This window comes from Macaca thibetana, chromosome 15 (assembly GCF_024542745.1).
Source record: "Macaca thibetana thibetana isolate TM-01 chromosome 15, ASM2454274v1, whole genome shotgun sequence".
NCBI classification, from domain to species: Eukaryota; Metazoa; Chordata; class Mammalia; order Primates; family Cercopithecidae; genus Macaca; species Macaca thibetana.
In genome coordinates, this window is record NC_065592.1 from 110,210,252 (window position 1) to 110,231,260 (window position 21,009).

General features: G+C 52.7%; 1 protein-coding gene across 2 annotated transcripts in view; it reads left to right on the forward strand.

Annotated features, from left to right (window-relative positions):
• The window catches only part of FBP1 (fructose-bisphosphatase 1), a 35,258-nt gene extending 14,249 nt beyond the window's left edge, over positions 1-21,009 (forward strand). The window contains exons 2-7 of one of the 2 annotated variants that reach the window (XM_050762298.1): positions 5,059-5,221; positions 7,671-7,763; positions 12,224-12,364; positions 15,859-15,996; positions 17,248-17,367; positions 20,509-21,009. In XM_050762298.1, the coding sequence (XP_050618255.1) occupies positions 5,059-5,221; positions 7,671-7,763; positions 12,224-12,364; positions 15,859-15,996; positions 17,248-17,367; positions 20,509-20,700 (847 nt within the window). In that variant the 3' untranslated portion in view covers positions 20,701-21,009. The remainder of the gene's footprint in view (positions 1-5,058; positions 5,222-7,670; positions 7,764-12,223; positions 12,365-15,858; positions 15,997-17,247; positions 17,368-20,508) is intronic. The other variant, XM_050762299.1, reaches the window with a different exon arrangement.

Genomic DNA, 21,009 nt, shown 5'->3' on the forward strand with positions numbered 1-21,009 from the left:
CTGACCATGCAGGTGCTGAGGGCCCTGCGTGGTTTGGTGGACACCGGCGGCCCCGTCAGTGCTGTGGTGAGGGCCCTGCATGGCTTGGTGGATGTGAGTGACCCTGACCATGCAGGTGCTGAGGACCCTGTGCCATGCATCCTTCCAGAGTGCTGTGCGGCCCCATAAGCCTCCTATCGTGAACAGGGTGTACCATCCCTTCTGTGGCCCTCGGCTTCTCTGTGTTGGTTCCTCTGTGTGCCAAGGATAGGAACCATCTGAGACTCCTGGATTGCAGTGGGGAGGCCTGGCTGGTGGTCAGACTGTAGGCCTGGGCATGATCTGGGGCAACAGAAGTTGCTTCTCACTTTAATCTGGCCAACTGCTGAGTCTGCAAGCTCAGAAAATGCGGTCCAGAGCATCAGGAAATAGCCTACTTTCATTTAATCCCACAAAACAAGTCACGGTGCCCCTGTGTTTAGGACACGGTTACAGGATAACTTGTCTCTCCCTGGCTGGTGGGGCTGGCCCGGGAGTGCTGTACATCGGAGCCACCTCACAAGGACTTTCTCCCCCAGGTCTCCTCTCTGAATTTAGGTGCTTCCTGGATCCAGGCATCACAGGAAAAAGTCAGGCTTTGCAAAATCACTTGTATAAATGTGCACATAGGACCCACTCCCCTCCATCTGGAAATATGTGAAAAATGAACTGACTGTTTGCTTTGGCTCAATTGCTAACACGCCGCTCTTCTCTGGAGTCGTTACTAGCTGACTTATTTGGGCTCCTTTAGGGCTTTTTCATTTCCTCCCATTCTTTGTTTTTGTTTTTTTGAGATGGAGTTTCGCTCTTGTTGCCCAGGCTGGAGTGCAATGGCGCGATCTCGGCTCACCGCAACCTCCGCCTCCTGGGTTCAAGGGATTCTCCTGCCTCAGCCTCCCAAGTAGCTGGGATTACAGGCATGCGCCATCACACCCAGCTAATTTTTATATATTTAGTAGAGATAGGGCTTCACCATGTTGGTCAAGCTGGTCTTGAATTCCTGACCTCAGGTGATCCACCTGCCTTGGCCTCCCAAAGTGCTGGGATTACAGGTGTGAGCCACCACGCCTGGCCCATTTCCTCTCCCATTCCTTTTTTTCTTTCTTTCTTTTTTTTTTTTGAGACAGAGTCTCGCTCTGTCGCCCAGGCTGGAGTGCAGTGGCGCCATCTCGGCTCACTGCAAGCTCCGCCTCCCGGGTTGACACCATCCTCCTGCCTCAGCCTCCCAAGTAGCTGGGACCACAGGCGCCGCCACCACGCCCGGCTAGTTTTTTGTATTTTTAGTAGAGACGGGGTTTCACCGTGTTAGTCAGGATGGTCTCAATCTCCTGACCTCTTGATCCACCCACCTTGGCCTCCCAAAGTGCTGGGATTACAGGCTTGAGCCACCGCTCCCGGCCTATTTCCTCCCATTCTTATGAAAAACATTCAAAAAGGCATTCAGCTTGAATGCCCCCTTTGCAGTGAGATCTTCCTGACCCTCTGAATTAACCATGTACCTTCTCATCTCTCTCTCCTGTCACCTTGATTTGTTTTATGTCAGCGAGCACCTGTCACTCTCTGACGTATCTTTTTCATTGAAAACACTTACTTATTTCTTGTTTGTCTCGCCCCAATAGAATATACCCTCCATAAGGGCGGGATCTTACCTACCATGTTCAGCACCGTAACCCCAGCATCTAGAACGGTTCTCCGTGCACAGCGGGTCCCCAGTGAATATTTGTGGAATAAGTGAGCACTCAGACAGCTGACTAGGAAGCTTTTGAGTAAAAGAGACCATGGCCTGAGTGTTCCTGAGGGAAGTGCCTGAGCAGATGGGACTTGGACCAAAGCGTAATATAGGACTTTCCTTCCACACCTGCCTCAGCGCCTCATCTGTGTCCGGTGCCTTCGGGCCCCCTGCCCAGCCCTCCCGGCCCCTGAGCTGTCCCTGTCGGGCTGCGCCTATTAGTGCTAAGCCTTTTGTGTATCTCATGTGATCCTCTGACAGCCGCGTCGGGGCGGACCTCACTTCCCTCTTTGGACACGTGCGAAAGGGAGGGAGGCTCAGAGAGGGCAGGGGAGCCTGGGAGCTGAGACCTGGACCTGGTCTCTGCCTTGAAGCCCTCCTTCTGGTCCATCGGTGCTATTTGCCCTCCAGAATCAGAAGTGACTTTGACAGTGGGCTGGGCATGGTGGCTCATGCCTGTAAATCCCAGCACTTTGGGAGGCTGAGGTGGGTGGATCACTTGAGGTCGGGAGTTCGAGACTGGCCTGGCCAACATGGTGAAACCCTGTCTGTACTAAAAATACAAAAATCAGCTGGATGTGGTGGCTTACGGCTATAGTCCCAGCTACTCAGGAGGGTGAGGCCCGAACCTGGGAGGTGGAGGTTGCAGTGAGCCGAGATCACACAAGTGCACGTCAGCCTGGATGACAGAGTGACACTGTCTCCAAAAAATAAAAAATAAATATAACAATAATCATAAAGTGACTTTGATGGTGCAGCTCTCAGGCTGGGAAGGACGAGCACTGCCGCTAGTGGGGTCACCGAGGGAGCTGCCCTTGAGCTGGTGGGCCCTGCCAAGCCCCTCTGGCCTCCCAGATTTTGGCACCTTCTTCCTCCACAAGCCCCAGCCTCACAACTAGGGTGAGAAAAGGATTGTGTGGAAATAGAATTGAAAGCCCAGGGACACGGGGTTCAGCTCAAAGCTCCACAGACCTCTTGGTCTTTTACTCATGAAATAGGAGTAATGGGTGAAAAGAGAAGCAGCAGGAGGAGGGCTAGTGGGATGAGATGCGCTTTGCAGGCTGGAAAGGGAATGATGCCAAGAGTGGCCAAAAGACACTGACAGGTGGGCACGAGAAGACAGCCGGAGCTAGCTCCTGAGACAGTCAGGCCGGACCAGGCATGTGGGTTTGGACGGTTTCTAGAAGGTGCTCAGTTTTGCCCAGCCAGACACAGCGAGTTATGTTTTGGGCAAATGTACTTGCAGGAGCTGAAGCAGCCACGGCTGCTGGATAGGGGAGCGTCAGTTCCCAGGCGAGCCAGGGCTGCTGGATCATGGATCAGGGAGCGTTGGTTCCCAGGCGAGCCACGGCCGCTGGGTCAGGGATCAGGGAGCATCAGTTCCCAGGCGAGCCACGGCCGCTGGATCGGGGAGCGTCGGTTCCCAGACGAGCCACGGCCGCTGAGTTGGGGAGCGTCAGTTCCCAGGTGAGCCACGGCCGCTGGGTCGGGGAGCGTCGGTTCCCAGGCGAGCCACGGCCGCTGGGTCGGGGAGCGTCAGTTCCCGGGCGAGCCACGGCCACTGGATCATGGATCAGGGAGCGTCGGTTCCCAGGCAAGCCACGGCCACTGGATCATGGATCAGGGAGCGTCGGTTCCCGGGCGAGCCACGGCCACTAGGTCAGGGAGCGTCGGTTCCCAGGCAAGCCACGGCCGCTGGGTCGGGGAGCGTCAGTTCCCAGGTGAGCCACGGCCGCTGGATCATGGGTCAGGGAGCGTCGGTTCCCAGGCGAGCCACGGCCGCTGGGTCGGGGAGCGTCGGTTCCCGGGCGAGCCACGGCCACTGGATCATGGATCAGGGAGCGTCGGTTCCCGGGCGAGCCACGGCCACTGGGCCAGGGAGCGTCGGTTCCCGGGCGAGCCACGGCCGCTGGGTCGGGGAGCGTCGGTTCCCAGGCGAGTGCACATCGCCATCCTGGCCAAGGGCGTGGGTGTGCCCTTAACACCTACTTTCAGTGGCTTGTTGATGTCTTCAAAGACCCATCTTTTTCCCTTCCCACATCAAGGCTCCCTCCTTGCTCTGTGCATCCTTCCTGTGAGACGTCTCCCTCCGTTCTGTGTTCAGGGCGACCCCAGGCTCTGACAACCTGCCGCTTCTCAGTCTAACAAGCCAGGCTGCATTTGGACAAGCCACTGGATTCTGGGAATTCTACACTTACTGACTTGCAGGTAGCTTAAAAATAGCGAAAACTCCAGGATCCCTGGAACTTCCATGCCCTAGGACTCCTGCCAGGGGCCCAGGGTGTCACCAGGAGAGCCCTGGCCTGGGAGTCATAGGCAGCATCTCGCCTCCGCCCTGCCTGTGGACAGGCCCACAGGAGTCTTGGGGTCTGAGTGTTCTCCTCTATGAAATGATGCCTTGTTTCTTTTAGGGTCTTTGTAGTTATAAAGCCATAAACCCCTTGGCTTGGCTTGAAACTCAGACTCCCCCCGACCCAGGCTTGCTGGGTCTCGGTATTGAGTTGTTTAACCCGTGTGTTTGGGCCAACACTGGTTCTTTCTGGGCAGAACCGAAAACCCCCAAACGTTTTATGTAAAAAGCGCGGACACACGCACTGCAATAAACAGATACCCACGGTATCTGCAGTATTGAAAATGTTCTTGGGGGAGTATGGTTGAGGAAGAAATGTTCTGAAAAGCTCCCTAGGGGAACCACAATGAAAACAAAGTTAAGAAACACCGATTTAACCACAAAAGCGTGCAGGGCACCATGACCGGTTCGAGGTGAAGAGGCGGGTGGTAGCATCTCCTCCTCTCTAGGGTCTGTCCAGAGGCACCACCACCCTTCCTGCCTCGTTCTCCCAAGCTGTGTGTCCTCCTTCCTTTCTTCTAAATCTTTTAAAAAATTTTTATTATACTTTAAGTTCTGGGATACATGTGCAGAATGTGCAGGTCTGTTACACAGGTGTACACGTGCCACGTGGTTTCCTGCACCCATCAACCCATCATCTACATTAGGTATTTCTCCTAATGCTCTCCCTCCCCTAGTCCCCAACTCCCTGACAGGCCCCGGTGTGTGATGTTCCCCTCCCTGTGTCTGTGTGTTCTCGTTGTTCACCTCCTGCTTATGAGTGAGAACAGGCGGTGTTTGGTTTTCTGTTCCTGTGTTACTTTGCTGAGAATGATGGTTTCCAGCTTCATCCATGTCCCTGCAAAGGACATGAACCCTTTCTTCTAAATCTTACCGAACACTCACTTTTGGTGGGTTTATGGACACATCTACATACTCTGGTGGTCATGGTTTATTTTTTTGTGGCTTTTGTTCCCTGAAGCTATGGCATTGCTGGTTCTACCAACGTGACGGGTGATCAAGTTAAGAAGCTGGACGTCCTCTCCAACGACCTGGTTATGAACATGTTAAAGTCATCCTTTGCCACGTGTGTTCTCGTGTCAGAAGAAGATAAACACGCCATCATAGTGGAACCAGAGAAAAGGGTGGGTCCGTACTTCCACCGTTGAGGGTTTTAAGGCAGCTGGTTTTCTTCCCAGCTTCGTAACTGACTCCACTTGTTTAGCGGAGTTGGGTTCTGGGAGTCCCTCTAGATCCCCCCGCAGTCTTTCCACAGCTTCCACCTCATTGCTGCCATCTCTCGAACCCTCCCTGCGCCACTGCGCAGATAAGTGCTGTGGCTCACGCTGCCCTCTCTCCAGTGGACTCCCATGAACTCATCTCCATTTCTAACTTTTTATTGCCATGTTTAATGCTCTTCAAACCCTGGCTTCTGTTGGCCATCTCTTTTACTACATCCCCATCCACCAGATTCCTGACCGTCACACTGACCCTCCTGGTGGCCTGGACTGCTGGAAACTTCCACCCCTGATACGTGCATTGGAGTCCCTGGTGGTCGGTCTCGGCTTCTTCTTCTTTTTTTTTTTTTTTTTTTTTGAGACAGTGTTTTGCTCTTGTTGCCCAGGCTGCAGTACAGTGGCGTGATCTCAGCTCACTGCAACCTCTGCCTCCCAGGTTTAAGCGATTCTCCTGCCTCAGCCTCCTGAGTAGCTGGGATTACAGGTTCCCACCACCACGCCTGGCTAATTTTTGTATTTTTAGTAGAGACGAGGTTTCACCATGTTGGCCAGGCTGGTCTTGAACTCCTGACCTCACCTCGGCCTCCCAAAGTGCTGGGATTACAGGTGTGAACCGCCGCACCTGGCCTTGTCTCTGCTTTGTGAGAGCATATCTTGTCTCTGTGTCCCAGTGTCTAGTGCAACGCCTGGCACATTGGAGGGCCTCGACAACAAATGACTGTTGAAAAAGATTGTTAAATGAAAGAGTATTCCCAGCTTTTACAAAACAACAATTGTAATTAAAAAACAAAACTTCTGAGATTAGCAGCACAGTCATATGGGCTTAGTAACTTTCTCAGTTTGAGAGGAACTGGGAACATGAAGGAGTAGAATTAGGAAAAAACAATGAGAAGATGAAGAGGCTGCCCGTCCTCACCCTGTTAAGAGGGCAGGAGCCACATCTGATGAAGTTGTTTTTCATCATTCCTGATAGCCCTGCATGCTAGACTTGAAGTTCATGTTTTTCTCAGCTGGGCCTTTCAAGGTCTTTGGCAGCGTCAGGCACATAGCTTAGATTTGTTGTTTAATATTCTCCATCACTCACGCTGGGCTGCTCTGTCTACCACGGGCCTTCGTGACAATTCGTGACAGGCAGGTTCCTGTGTTCCGGTTCCAATTCCTCCTGCATTAGTGAGGGAGGTCTGTGAAGAGCAAGAGGGCAGGGAATCATGTGAATCTGCTACAGACATTTAAAAACCACACTGGAAAGTGGCTAATTTGGAGATGGAAAACTCCCAGTGGTGTGCTGGTAAACTGCGTCTCAAAGCAAACAAGTCTCTGATACGTCCCCTTGCCTCTGTCAATGGTGTGAATACTCTCCCATCGTCGATTTTAAGCTACCAATGTGACGTCACTGAAGGCAGAGCTGGGAAGAGATGTGCACGGTTAGCTCCTGAGAGCTGATACCAGCCAGCTCCTGCACACCACTGAAAATCCCACTCAAAGCAGGAATCTGCAGTATTCCCACTACTGCCAGTTAACTGCCAGTTATCTCCTTTGGGAATTACACTAGAAATTTGTTTTGTTTAGTTTTGTTTTTAGAGACCAGGGTCTCACTCTGTCACCAGACTGGAGTGCGCAGTTGTGGCTCACTGCAGCCTCCAACTCCTGGGCTCACGTGATACCTCCTGCCTCAGCCTCCTGAGTAGGTGGGACTACAGATGTTCAGCATCATGCCCAGCTAATTGAACTTTTTTTTTTTTTTTTTTTTTTTTTTTTTTTTTAACAGAAGGAGTCTATGTTGCCCAGGCTGGTCTCAAACTCCTGGGCTCAAGTAATCCTCCCGTCTTAGCCTCCCAAAGTGCTAGAATTAGGCATGGGCCACCGTGTCCAGCCAGGATATTTTTGAAAACTCTACGCATCCCAACCTCAAGGGGCATCTGTAAGACCTCCACGAGAAGTTTCTTACAGGTCTCAACTCTAGTGAAGTCTCTGCTTCACCTCAGGAATTGCTTTTTCCTTTACGAATAAAGGAAAATGAGTGACTAGCCTTGCTTTTCTTTTTCCTTTGGCTGCCAGGAAACTCAATGCAAAGTTATGATTTGACTATATCAACAATGTGGGAAATCATGACTTATCTGTATTCCATTCCCTTCATCCGCACTTCCTAAGTGGTGTTTTCTCTGTTTAATCGTCGTGTGTGTGTGTATCCGTGCATTCTCTATGCCATTTCATACCTTCCATGACAGAGGATAAATAAATAAGACCCACATTTTTTGAACTTTCCTCTGAATTCCCACTCTTACTCCCTAATGTATACTCCTTAGTGTATCTTGCTACAACATTTTAAGGTTGTGTTTCTTTTTTCTGTGCTCAGGGTAAATATGTGGTCTGTTTTGATCCCCTTGATGGATCTTCCAACATCGATTGCCTTGTGTCCATTGGAACCATTTTTGGCATCTATAGAAAGGTAAAACGTGGTATCTTCAGCACTTGGTTTGGGGACAAAAGTTAAGATGGAGCATCCAGTTCTATTTCCCTGTGGCAGAGCAGCCGGAGCGGAGATCATGAGACTCCGTGAGGCTGAAGTAGCTTCTGTCTCAAGTTCTGAGCTTTTCAGCAGTAATTGCATGACGAAGACCCACTAGGTTGTTGAAAGAAAATATAGGGAAAATACGGGTGGGAAGAGAAGGATATTTCGCTCTTTTTACTGTATCTTACTTTTTAGGATAGAAAATGAGATTTTAAAAAACGAGGCAGTAGAGGGCGAGTATAGTGATGACACGATGTGAACTGAGAGTTGAGAGCGTGTGACAACCATAGAGATTATTTAGGTCAAAAGTGTCCTTTAAGTCCCCCAGTCAATGGTCCCGGGCTGAGTCCAGCCTGTGGCCTAACGTGTACAGCCTGTGAACAAAGAATAACCATTTTGCATTTTTAAATAGTTGAAAAAAACTAAAGAACAATGTTTCATGATCCGTTGTAAGTTTTTTTTTTTTTTTTTTTTTGAGACAGAGTCTCGCTCTGTCGCCCAGGCTGGAGTGCAGTGGCCGGATCTCAGCTCACTGCAAGCTCCGCCTCCCGGGTTCCCGCCATTCTCCTGCCAGCCTCCCGAGTAGCTGGGACTACAGGCGCCTGCCACCTCGCCCGGCTAAGTTTTTTTTGTATTTTTAGTAGAGACGGGGTTTCACTGTGTTAGCCAGGATGGTCTCGATCTCCTGACCTTGTGATCCGCCCGTCTCGGCCTCCTAAAGTGCTGGGATTACAGGCTTGAGCCACCGCGCCCGGCCCTCGTTGTAAGTTTTACTCTCCACAAATGAAGCTTTAATTGGCATTTGGTCACATTCATTTGTTCACGTTGCTGCCGTTGGCTGATTCTCCGCTACACGTCAAAGTTGTGTAGTTATGATAGAGACTGTATGGCCCATAAAACTGAAAATATTTACTATCTGTCTGTCTGTAGCAAAAGTTTCCTGAGTCTTGCTCTAAGTCGTAGAACGCACACTACACAGGACGAGAACCCAGCCCTGCCCCGGGTCTCCTAACACCTGACTCGGGCAGTCATCCCTCCTCCAGAGCTGCTTTTTCTAAGAGAGAGGAGAGGGGAGGGGAGGGGAGGGGAGGGAGCAGAGGGAGGAGAAGGAGGTGAGGGAGAGGTGCTCAATTATACATATAAGTGAAAATTACAATGAAAACCATCCACCCAGCAGGAAACATGATAAAATCCAAGGTACATCCTCTTAGCTTTAGCTCTTGTTTTGTTTTGTTTTTTAAAAAAATATTTTAGGCCGGGCGCGGTGGCTCACGCCTGTAATCCCAGCACTTTGGGCGGTCGAGGTGGGTGGATCATGAGGTCAGGAGATCGAGACCATCCTGGCTAACACAGTGAAACCCCGTCTCTACTAAAAATACAAAAAAATTAGCCAGACGTGGTGGCGGTGCCTGTAGTCCCAGCTACTCGGGAGGCTGAGGCAGGAGAATCGCTTGAACCTGGGAGGTGGAGGTTTCAGTGAGCCGAGATCACGCCACTGCACTCCAGCCTGGGTGACAGAACCAGACTCCGTCTCAAAAAAAAAGTATATATATCCTTGCAAAGTATCAAATCCACAGAATAGCAAGAGAGGTTTGTAGCAGAATTTTTCCTTGCAGAGGAAGACCTCTGGTTAATGTGTTAACCACAACTAAAGCAGTGTCGATGTTTGCTAAGCCCATTCTCCATCTCAGTCCCCATAAATAATACTCTTTTAAGGGAAACACACACACACACACACACACACACACACACCCCCTGGGAAATTGAGAGACATTGGCTATTAACTAAAAAAAAAAATCAAGCCAGCTTGCAACAGCAGCTTGAATTATGAATGACAGAATTCTCAACAATAAGTCTCGACTCTTCTCAATAAACCAGAAGTGACTTTATTAAAAGACAGAAAGCGTGGCCGGGCGCGGTGGCTCACGCCTATAATCCCAGCACTTTGGGAGGCCGAGGCGGGCGGATCACGAGGTCAGGAAATTGAGACCATCCTGACTAACACGGTGAAACCCCGTCTCTACTAAAAATACAAAAAATTAGCCAGGCGAGGTGGCGGCGCCTGTAGTCCCAGCTACTCAGGAGGCTGAGGCAGGAGAATGGCATGAACTTGAGAGACGGAGCTTGCAGTGAGCCCAGATCGCGCCACTGCACTCCAGCCTGGGCGACAGAGCCAGACTCCGTCTCAAAAAAAAAAAAAAAAAAAAAACAAAAACCAAGAAAACATAGTAGTCGTCGGTAGGCCTTGGAAAGGTGCTGTGGCAGGAGCTGCATCAGCACGACCATACATCCTTCCACTTCCACGTGCCTTTCCAGGAATCGTGTGGCAAGGCCTGGTCACCACGGCAGGGTCAGTTACCGATGCTGCCCCACTGGGCATGGGCACCACGGTGCAATTCTAGCCAACAGTCACCTCTGCAGAAAGCAGGAAAGACCCCCTTGGAAGCATTAGAGATGTCAATGTTATGCCTCACGAGCCCTCAACTGCTTTCCGCTGTTTCAAGCAATCAACAAGGCTTCCAAAAACCTGAAATGATTAGAGGTCTGTGTCACACTCATCATCACTTTCTGTCTTTTTATTGATTGACTGATTGACTGATTGAGACGGAGTCTGGCTCTGTTGCCCAGGCTGGAGTGCAGTGGCGTGATCTTGGCTCACTGCAAGCTCCGCCTCCCGGGTTTACGCCATTCTCCTGCGAGTAGCTGGGACTACAGGTGCTGCCACCATGCCCGGCTAGTTTTTTGTATTTTTTAGTACAGATGGGGTTTCACCGTGTTAGCCAGGATGGTCTCGATCTCCTGACCTCGTGATTCACCCGCCTCGGCCTCCCAAAGTGCTGGGATTACAGGCGTGAACCACCACGCCCGGCCCTTTATTTTCTCTCCTTTTTTTTGAGACAAGGTCTCACTCTGTTGCCCAGGCTGAGAGCAGTGGTGCCATCATGGCTCACTGCAGCATCACCTTCCCTGGCTGAAGCCATCCTCCTACCTCAGCCTCCTGAGTGACTGGGACTACAGGTGTGCACCACCACGCCTGGCTAATTTTTGTATTTTCTGTTCTGGCAGATCATGAGGTCAGGAGATAGAGACCATCCTGGCTAACATTGTGAAACCCTGTCTTTACTAAAAATACAAAAAATTGGCCGGGCGCGGTGGCTCACGCCTGTAATCCCAGCACTTTGGGAGGCCGAGGCGGGCGGATCACAAGGTCAGGAGATCGAGACCACGGTGAAACCCCGTCTCTACTAAAAATACAAAAAATTAGCCCGGCACGGTGGCGGGCGCCTGTAGTCCCAGCTACTTAGGAGCCTGAGGCAGGAGAATGGCATGAACCCGGGAGGCGGAGCTTGCAGTGAGCCGAGATCGCGCCACTGCACTCCAGCCTGGGCAACAGAGCGAGACTCCGTCTCAAAAAAAAAAAAAAAAAAATTAGCCGGGCGTGGTGGCGGCGCCTGTAGTCCCAGCTACTTAGGAGGCTGAGGCAGAGAATGGCGTGAACTCGAGAGGCGGAGCTTGCAGTGAGTGGAGATCGAGCCACTGCACTCCAGCCTGGGCGACAGAGCGAGACTCCGTGTCAAAAAAAAAAGAAGAAAATCATTAATAGTAAGAAATCAGTGGTTAGGAGCTGTGTCCTTAAGGGGCTCCCTTCCCTAGTGTTAGAAAAACTCTGGACCACATGACCCAGTCGGCTGTGTTTTTAATGAAAAAATGGATTACAGCACATGTCACGTTCTAAGAGTAGGTATTATTTTGGTAACTTTTTGGTGTGTGTGGCTGGGGAGGGTGGGCACTGGTTTGTGATGTAAAATGTGCTTCTTCCTGTGCATCACGGTTAACACATTGGACAGCATCAGCTCTACCCCGTAATGACTCTGGGGAGAGATTCTGAGTCCCTGCATTTCTGAGAATTTCCCTGACGTGTGAGTGACATAGACCACACGCTCAGCAGGGTATGGGCTGCAGCGGCAAGAGCTCACAAAACCGATTTCCTCCCCAGACTGGCTGCCCTGCAGCCCAGTGTTAATTTGTTTAAATAAAGATGGAGTCGGCAGGTGAAAGAGATGGATGCCCGTAATAAGATTAAATTAGTGCGAGCTGGCAAGGAGCCGTGCTCTTTTTTGGAATCGATAGTGGAGAGATGAGGGAATATCACATTAGAAAGACTGGAGGAGGGCCCTGATGGAAAGAGGGATCCAGATGCAGGAAGTCTGGGTTCTGGGGGGAGGCTGCCGTGGTCATCTAATCAGGATATTGCTGACGTGTAGGGAAGGCCGCTCGGGGAAGATGCCCTATTTCATCAGAAGAGCACCTTGAGAATGCCTCCTGTTGATGGTTGAACTGTAAAAAAGAATCACAAAACAAAACGAAAACATTCTTTGATTTCTTTCTTGCTCTAGAAATCAACTGATGAGCCTTCCGAAAAGGACGCTCTGCAGCCAGGCCGGAACCTGGTGGCGGCCGGCTACGCGCTGTATGGCAGTGCCACCATGCTGGTCCTTGCCATGGACTGCGGGGTCAACTGCTTCATGCTGGACCCGGTGAGAGGCCGCGCAGGAGGCCGGGGGCTTGGCTGGTGTCTGCGAGCAAATGAGTGCTATGCGTGGGGAGTGTGCGGGGGCGTGTGGAGGTGGCGCGTGGGGAGCGTGCGGGGGCGTGTGGAGGCGGCGCGTGGGGGGCGGGCGGGGGCGTGTGGAGGTGGCGCGTGGGGGGGCGGGGGGGGGCGTGTGGAGGCGGCGCGTGGGGGGGGGCGGGCGGGGGCGTGTGGAGGTGGCGCGCGTGGGGGGGGGGGGCGTGTGGAGGCGGCGCGCGGGGGGGGGGGCGGGCGGGGGGGCGTGGGGGGGCGCGTGGGGGGTGTGCGGGGGCGTGTGGAGGTGGCGCGTGGGGGGGGGGGGGGCGTGTGGAGGTGGCGCGTGGGGGGGGGGGGGGGCGTGTGGAGGTGGCGCGCGGGGGGGGGTGCGGGGGGGCGTGTGGAGGTGGCGCGTGGGGGGCGGGGGGGGGGCGTGTGGAGGTGGCGCGTGGGGGGGGGGGTGTGCGGGGGGGTGTGGAGGGGGGTGGCGCGTGGGGGGCGTGCGGGGGGCGTGTGGAGGTGGCGCGTGGGGGGCGGGGCGGGGGGGGGGGTGTGGAGGTGGCGCGTGGGGGGCGGGCGGGGGCGGGGGGCGTGTGGAGGTGGCGCGTGGGGGGCGTGCGGGGGCGTGTGGAGGTGGCGCGTGGGGGGCGGGCGGGGGCGTGTGGAGGTGGGAGATGACGCCCGTTTAGGGACAGAGATGATGATGTGGTGCGAAGGGGGCAGGAGACCGAGGGACAGTGTGTGCCTCCCGAGCAGACTGTGGAGGTGAGAAGTGGCATCTCAGGGCAGAAGAGGGGCCTTCGTTCCAATGTGAATTCCTCAGAGCAGCTGTTACTCAAATGATGCAAATGCCTCCAGTCCCGGCAGGCCACGGGGATGATGAAGTGTGCTGGGGAAGGAGGGCTGGTGGGGGGCAAGGGTGGAACCGGGGTGAACTGAAGATTTCCAGCAATTACAATTGGGAAGAGGGGGCCCGCCTTGCCAAGGCTTCTAATGGTTCAAGAAACACTGGATTGTAAAAACCATAGTTTCTACATGTGTGCAACACTGTACTGCCAACTAAAATGCATTTATGGACCGGATGGGGCTGTAGATATTCCATTTCTAGCTTTTCTACTTTAGTCACCAAAAGGCTGTTTTCCTGAGATGAATGGGTGTGCCAACTGAAGCAGTGGACGGCATTGTTTCTTCAAAAATAGCTTCCACATTTATTTGTGTACATTTATACAAACCTTCAGTTAACTGGTGCAGTCTTTCTTTCTTTCTTTCTTTCTTTTTTTTTTTTTTTACAGAGTCTTGCCCTGTTGCCCAGGCTGGAGTGCAGTGGTGCGATCTCAGCTCACTGCAAGCTCCGCCTCCTGGGTTCAAGCCTCAGGATTCTCCTGCCTCAGCCTCCTGAGTAGCTGGGACTACAGGCGCCCGCCAAGACACTTGTATTCTTAGTAGAGACGGGGTTTTGCCATGTTGGTCAGGCTGGTCTTGAACTCCTAACCTCAGGTGATCTACCCACCTCAGCCTCCCAAAGTGCTGGGATTACAGGTGTGAGCCACTATGCCTGGCCAGCGTTTTTAACTTTTGGAGATATCCTGCTATGATATTAGTGAACTGTGTATAAAGTGCTTTTTGCTGGCAAACTGAACCCCAGGAACAGACAGGGAGCGGGAACCCTCTGTGGGAGACAGGCTGCTGGAGGTGAGGCCGGGTCTGTGTGTGGCGGGAAGGGCTAACTCAACACCGGCTGCCTTTGTCCCAGGCTGTCCGGAAAGTGGACTCTCACCTCCTTGGCAGCATGGGCGCTTAACAAATAAACGAGGGTAGGGTAATAGCACTAGTTCAAGTCTCCGAATGTGGTGTCCTGGGTAGGGGTGGGGTGGGGGGTTAGTGGCCGAACCAGAGCAAAGTTCCCCCTGAGCCCAGGATGCGGTTTCGGGCCCCACTGATGTTTGCTGGCTGTGACTTGCCAGGCCCTGGCTCTGCTTCCCGTTCTTCGCTGCCTTCTCTTGTTACCTTTGAGTTGGTGGAAGCAGAGAAAACATTAAATCTCTTCTTGTTTCCAGATTGCAGGCCAGCATCTCTGTAGGGACGTTTCTGTGTGTTTGACAGTCTTTTGCCCTCCTCAGTCCTAAATGTCTGGAAGCGCAATGCAGACCTGCTGGGATCTGATTCTAGCCCTTCTGCCTGCTGTGCCTGGCGGGGAGATGCTAAGTGCTTCCTCTTTGTTTAGGCTGCAAAGCCAGGCTGCTGGTTTCTGCTGAAACCACTGCCACAGCTGGACCAGGTTTCTAGTGGCTTTAACTTTCTGGGAGCTTTTATCATACACAGACTTCCCTCCTTTGCACCGTGGACAGTCTGGCTGGGCCCTGCACGCTGCACCCAGCATCTGTTGTGAGATGGCTTTCTTTTCTATCCAGTTTTTTGAAAGACATTTATTTATTTTTCTACCAATGATAAAAGAATATTCCGGTATATTCGTGGCCAAAAATTTTGAAAACATTAGAAAAGGCATAAAAGTAAGAAAGAATCACTTCCAATGGCTCCTTTCAATGACCACTGTGAATTCTCCCCTCCCTCCCTCCCTGTCTGTCTGGTTTCCACGTACCGCACGTGGGTAGGAACCAGTTTCTGCTGTGGGAATAAATGGCTAGGCAGAGGGGGTGTTGGTGGCCTTTTTTCTTTTTCAACCCTGTGTCAATGTCAAGCCCGTTCTAAACGGGTAGAGCCTCTGTCACCCTCTTGCCAAAAACACACAGGAACCCATAAAAATCCTCAATCTGGAGCAATAGGACTTCTGCAACACTTCCCCCCAAATTCAGATCTCCTCTGAAGAGCCTAAAGCTTAAAGGCATAAGCTTAACCCTGGGCTGCGTGGGAGGAGGCGGTCTGAGAACAACCTCGCACGGCAGTGAGCAGAGGCGTCGGAAGTCACGTATGCCCGGCTCCAAACTCAGGGCTCTGCTGTGTTCTGTAACAGCGCCCAGAAAGGAGAACTCCCATCAGGGTAGAAATGTAAAGCGAGAACAGCGCTGAGCACTTGGGTGTTACCCAGGGACTGATCCCGCAGTTGCCGTCTCTCCCGAGAGCCCACCTCCCACCTGAACCAGTGCTTTTTTACTGTTTGGTAAAGCCATACACATCTTATATTGCTTTGGACACACGATTCTTACTTCCTTGCAGCTTTAGCAGTCTGCTTTCTCTCTTTTTGTGTGGTTTCTTGTTTTACTGAAATCATTTGCAAACAAAGTTGAAAGTCTCCGTTATCACCCTGACGGCTTCTGCAGCATCCTCCTGCCTCCCGTGCCCCATTCACAGCTCCCGGAGAGTCTGGCAGGTGTCGTGGGGTCCCAGGATGAGCAGTACCCCAGCCCAGCGTAGCCCAGCATAGCCCAGCCCATCGCTCGCCTCATCCAGGCCTGGGGGATGCGATGTGCTTGTCATCTCTCCACCTTTCCTTCCTTGTCTCAAAAGGCCATCGGGGAGTTCATTTTGGTGGACAAAGATGTGAAGATCAAAAAGAAAGGTAAAATCTACAGCCTTAACGAGGGCTACGCCAAGGACTTTGACCCTGCTGTCACTGAGTACATCCAGAGGAAGAAGTTCCCCCCAGTAAGTGAGGGCCGGGGAGGGTGGGGCAGGGTCTGGGCATGTGGCACCGGGCCCGTTATGGAGCTGGGCATCCCCCGGAGATGACAGGGATCCTTGGGATCGAGGACCTTGGACCTCATGTGGGGCTCCTGGGCGGTGTGGAAATCTGTTGGTTGATGGCGTACCTTAAAGGTGAAAGGAAGCAGGGATGGAGTGGACTGGGCTTCCGTCTACACTGAGCCCACAACGAAGGCCTCACCTCAGTACTGGGGACTGGAATTCTCACCCTGTGACATCAAAAGTCAGTCTCCATTTCAGCCTTTGCTGCTTTCTCTCGGCAGAAGAAAATTAGGATAATAAAGTTAACCAAATGAATGAATTCAGGGCAGTAAAACAGCTTCCCTTCTGGGGTCCATGGTCCCGGATGGCATGAAATGTGGTTCCCCCACTCAAATGCCTGCCAAGGGGTATCTGCCCCCCGCTAGGCCGGCCCGAGGCGCGTCTATCCGTCATCTCGAGACCGAGAGCTCATCATGGCATCTCCCTAAAGAGGTTACAAGCTAGTGAATACGGAGAGAAGAAACGGCTGTGTGTGGAGCTTGCTCTATGTCGAATATCTGATTTTGTCCTTTCTTTGTTTAAAAGCCATTGGTGGCTGCTGTTTGCTAGAGATGAAGCTCAAATGTTTGCAGAGCGTTCAAGGAGCCTCAGATCTGCTCCAGGCTCTCTCTCCAGCTTACTCATCTCTCCTTTCACCTTACCCTGGATTCCTCTCCTGCCCCCAACCTCCGCACAGGCACGCCCGAGTCCCACAGGCCCCTCCTCCAGGCCCGTTTCCCTCTCTACATTGCTAAGAAGATGCTCGTGCAGTTTCCTCTCCTGTAAATTACACGCTGCCTCCCACCCCTGCCCAGTTCCTTAGCTTGGTAACAAACTTCCTCAGCCTTTGAGGTGTTACTAAATGGCACAGTTTTTGTAATGCCTGCCTCAGCCCCATAGCCAGAACCAACCAGACCCTCGCTGGGGCTTCGGTGGGAATCTGACCTACTGGGAGATGGTGAGACGCTGTCTCCGTTTTTCCATTTTCTGTGTCTCCATTTTTCCATTTTCCATTTATTGGGAACAGGATTCGAATCCATTTTTTAGCACAGCCCCAAGTACACACCTTGTAGGTGCTTGGTGAATGGATGTGGGATCAAAGAAACTCAGGGACACAAAGAAAACTCTGTCTTATTTGCTGCGGCCCTAATTCTTGCTGGTCTTAACGTGCAGGATAATTCAGCGCCCTATGGAGCCCGGTACGTGGGCTCCATGGTGGCCGATGTTCACCGCACTCTGGTCTACGGAGGGATATTTCTGTACCCCGCTAACAAGAAGAGCCCCAGTGGAAAGGTAAGGGTGTCCTCTGGAGGGGGAGTGAGGAGCAGATTGCACTTGCAGCCCACACGATTTGGTTTAGGAAGAAGAGAGTTTTGCGAGCTGTTACGCTCCATGCTACGTTGCTACGTGTGTCTGTGGCATATTCTTTTGCGGATTAAAGGTAAAGCCGGTCGGCCGGGCGCGGTGGCTCAAGCCTGTAATCCCAGCACTTTGGGAGGCCGAGGCGGGCGGATCACGAGGTCAGGAGATCGAGACCATCCTGGCTAACACGGTGAAACCCCGTCTCTACTAAAAATACAAAAAGAAATTAGCCGGGCGTGGTGGCGGGCGCCTGTAGTCCCAGCTACTCCGGAGGCTGAGGCAGGAGAATGGCGTGAACCCGGGAGGTGGAGCCTGCAGTGAGCCGAGATCGCGCCACTGCACTCCAGTCTGGGCGACAGAGGGAGACTCCGTCTCAAAAAAAAAAAAAAAAAAAAAAAAAAAAAAAAAAAAAAAATAAAGGTAAAGCCGGATGATATCAACTAAAGATAAAAATAGTCTCTTGAGAGCCCTTCCAGTGCTATGGCAAAAGAGAATGAATCTCTTTTGAGATCAGACGAGAATGAATCCTCGTCCTGATGAGGACTGAAGGGCTTCCGGTGGATACATGGCTTGGCTCAGGCAAAGTGAATTCCATTCATAAAGTGAAATGAAAAAACCCAGCCTCACTTCCAAGGCAGCGGATCAAATATGTATCCTCAGCAGAAGGTGTAAAAGGTGTGAAACAGGTCACTAGTGAGTCAGCATCCGCTACGGGGAAAATGATACCTTTTAGGGAAACAATCTCTGGGGAAGCCTAGAGCTTCCCGGTGAGCCGTCACCACCGACTCACTAGTCCAAGCCCACGGCGTTCCCAGCAGGCTGCAGGGTGGCTGTGCTCCCCGTGCGCACTCAGAGCCTCCCTGCTTTCCTTGTGCTCCCCGTGCTCACTCAGAGCCTCCTGCTTTCCTTGTGCTCCCCGTGCGCACTCAGAGCCGCCTGCTTTCCTTGTGCTCTCCGTGCTCACTCAGAGCCGCCCTGCTTTCCTTGTGCTCCCCGTGCTCACTCAGAGCCACTGTGCTTTCCTTGTGCTCCCCGTGCGCACTCAGAGCCTCCTGCTTTCCTCGTGCTCCCCGTGCGCACTCAGAGCCTCCTGCTTTCCTCGTGCTCCCCGTGCGCACTCAGAGCCTCCTGCTTTCCTCGTGCTCCCCGTGCGCACTCAGAGCCTCCTGCTTTCCTTGTGCTCTCCGTGCTCACTCAGAGCCTCCTGCTTTCCTTGTGCTCTCCGTGCTCACTCAGAGCCTCCTGCTTTCCTTGTGCTCCCCGTGCTCACTCAGAGCCTCCCTGCTTTCCTTGTGCTCCCCGTGCTCACTCAGAGCCACCGTGCTTTCCTTGTGCTCCCCGTGCTCACTCAGAGCCTCCTGCTTTCCTTGTGCTCCCCGTGCTCACTCAGAGCCTCCTGCTTTCCTTGTGCTCTCCGTGCTCACTCAGAGCCGCCCTGCTTTCCTTGTGCTCCCCGTGCTCACTCAGAGCTGCCCTGCTTTCCTTCTGCTCCCCGTGCGCACTCAGAGCCTCCTGCTTTCCTTGTGCTCTCCGTGCTCACTCAGAGCCTCCTGCTTTCCTTGTGCTCCCCGTGCGCACTCAGAGCCTCCTGCTTTCCTTGTGCTCCCCGTGCGCACTCAGAGCCTCCTGCTTTCCTTGTGCTCTCTGTGCTCACTCAGAGCCTCCTGCTTTCCTTGTGCTCCCCGTGCTCACTCAGAGCCTCCTGCCTTCCTTGTGCTCTCCGTGCTCACTCAGAGCCGCCCTGCTTTCCTTGTGCTCCCCGTGCTTACTCAGAGCTGCCCTGCTTTCCTTCTGCCAGGGTGACAGTGCACTTCCTTCCCAAGTATTGTGTCCTTCCTATGTTTTCCCAGTGGACAGATGGCTTTTTAGACAGAGTCTTACTCGTCACCCAGGCTGGAGTACAGTGGCATGATCTCGGTCCACTGCAACTTCCGCCTCCTGGGTTCAAGTGATTGTCCTGCCTCAGTGTTCTGAGTAGCTGAGATTACAGGTGCCTGCCACCATGCCCGACTAATTTTTATATTTTTAGTAGAGATGGGGTTTCACCATGTTGGCCAGGCTGGTCCTGAACTTCTGACCTCAAGCGATCCACCCGCCTCGGCCTCCCAAAGTGCTGGGGTTACAGGCATGAACCACCAAGCATGGCTGCCTTTTTTTTTTTTTAATGCAAGAGGAGAACAGGAACAACAGGCCCCTTAAACTAGTTGGAAACCTGTGTATTTGGATGTATTTGGGTCTGTTTGTAGCAGGTGGCATCCAGAATGAAGGCATTTCTATTTACTGGAACCATCATCCAGCCGTAGCTGCCTCGGGCATCTCAACCTGTGTGGTTAGCCTGCTTTCCAGCACTTTTCTCTAAAGTCCCCCCGAATTGCTCCTGAACACAAATACTGAGGCTCCTTTTTTTTGGTTTTTCAAAACTAGCCATGACACCTATGAGGAAATAGAGTCGGGAAACACCTGCAGAAAGCCGTCGCTCAGTAGGCAGGCGGCATGAAAAGGCAAACGATAAAAAAGTTAATATTTAAAAGTCAATGCCAAGACGTATAATACACTGAATTCCAACCCAAAAGCCTTCGGAGAATCGTAAACGGAATGCACACAGAGCTGCAAACAATATCACAGTGTTTGGAGGGGCCGGTCTGCTCTCCAGATGTCTGTGGCCAGACACCACCGTGGATTTTTTCAGTGCTTTTAGAGTAGGCGAAGCTCCATCCAACACACACAGAATCACTCATTAAGTCCCGTTTCCATGCTATAAAGAGAAGGTAATGATCACTTCTGCCAAACTGTCGTTCTGTCCAGTATGCAGGTGGTCTGTCTCACACGTGCATCAGGTAATCTGTTCCTGGCACTGGCTTGATGAATGGTTGAATTTAACCACATGGTTAATGTTTTGTCTCAGATGCAACCTGGGGTGGGAGGAAACTTGTACAGCCTCACAGGAAGGAAAAATACAGTATTCGTTCCCTTGGAAACTCCCACCAGCTCTGCACGTTTTGCTGCAGAAGAGTCTCTTTTTCATGCAATACTTTCTGATACGAGGAGGCCGCTCCCGGTCTTGTCTTCCAGCTGCGACTGCTGTACGAATGCAACCCCATGGCCTACGTCATGGAGAAGGCCGGGGGAATGGCCACCACCGGGAAGGAGGCCGTGCTGGACGTCGTTCCCACAGACATTCACCAGAGGGCGCCAGTGATCCTGGGGTCCCCCGACGACGTGCTCGAGTTCCTGGAGGTGTCTAAGCAGCACTCTGCCCAGTGAGCACCTGCCCTGCCTGCGTCCCGGAGAACTGCCTCCGCCTGGACCTGTTGTCACACACGGCAGCGCCCCGACCCGCTGTGTCACACACGGCAGCGCCCCGACCCGCTGTGTCCCACACGGCAGCGCCCCGACCCGCTGTGTCCCTTACATTCCTAGACAGCGGAAATAAAACGCACGGCTGTTTCCACCGTCAGACGCTGTGGAATGCCCGGCCCTCCCTGACCAAATGCTGTCTCCGAAACGCCACTGGTGGCAAGATGCAGTTTGAGTGGATGGAGGAGAAATAAACTTATCCCTCCCTTAAAAAAA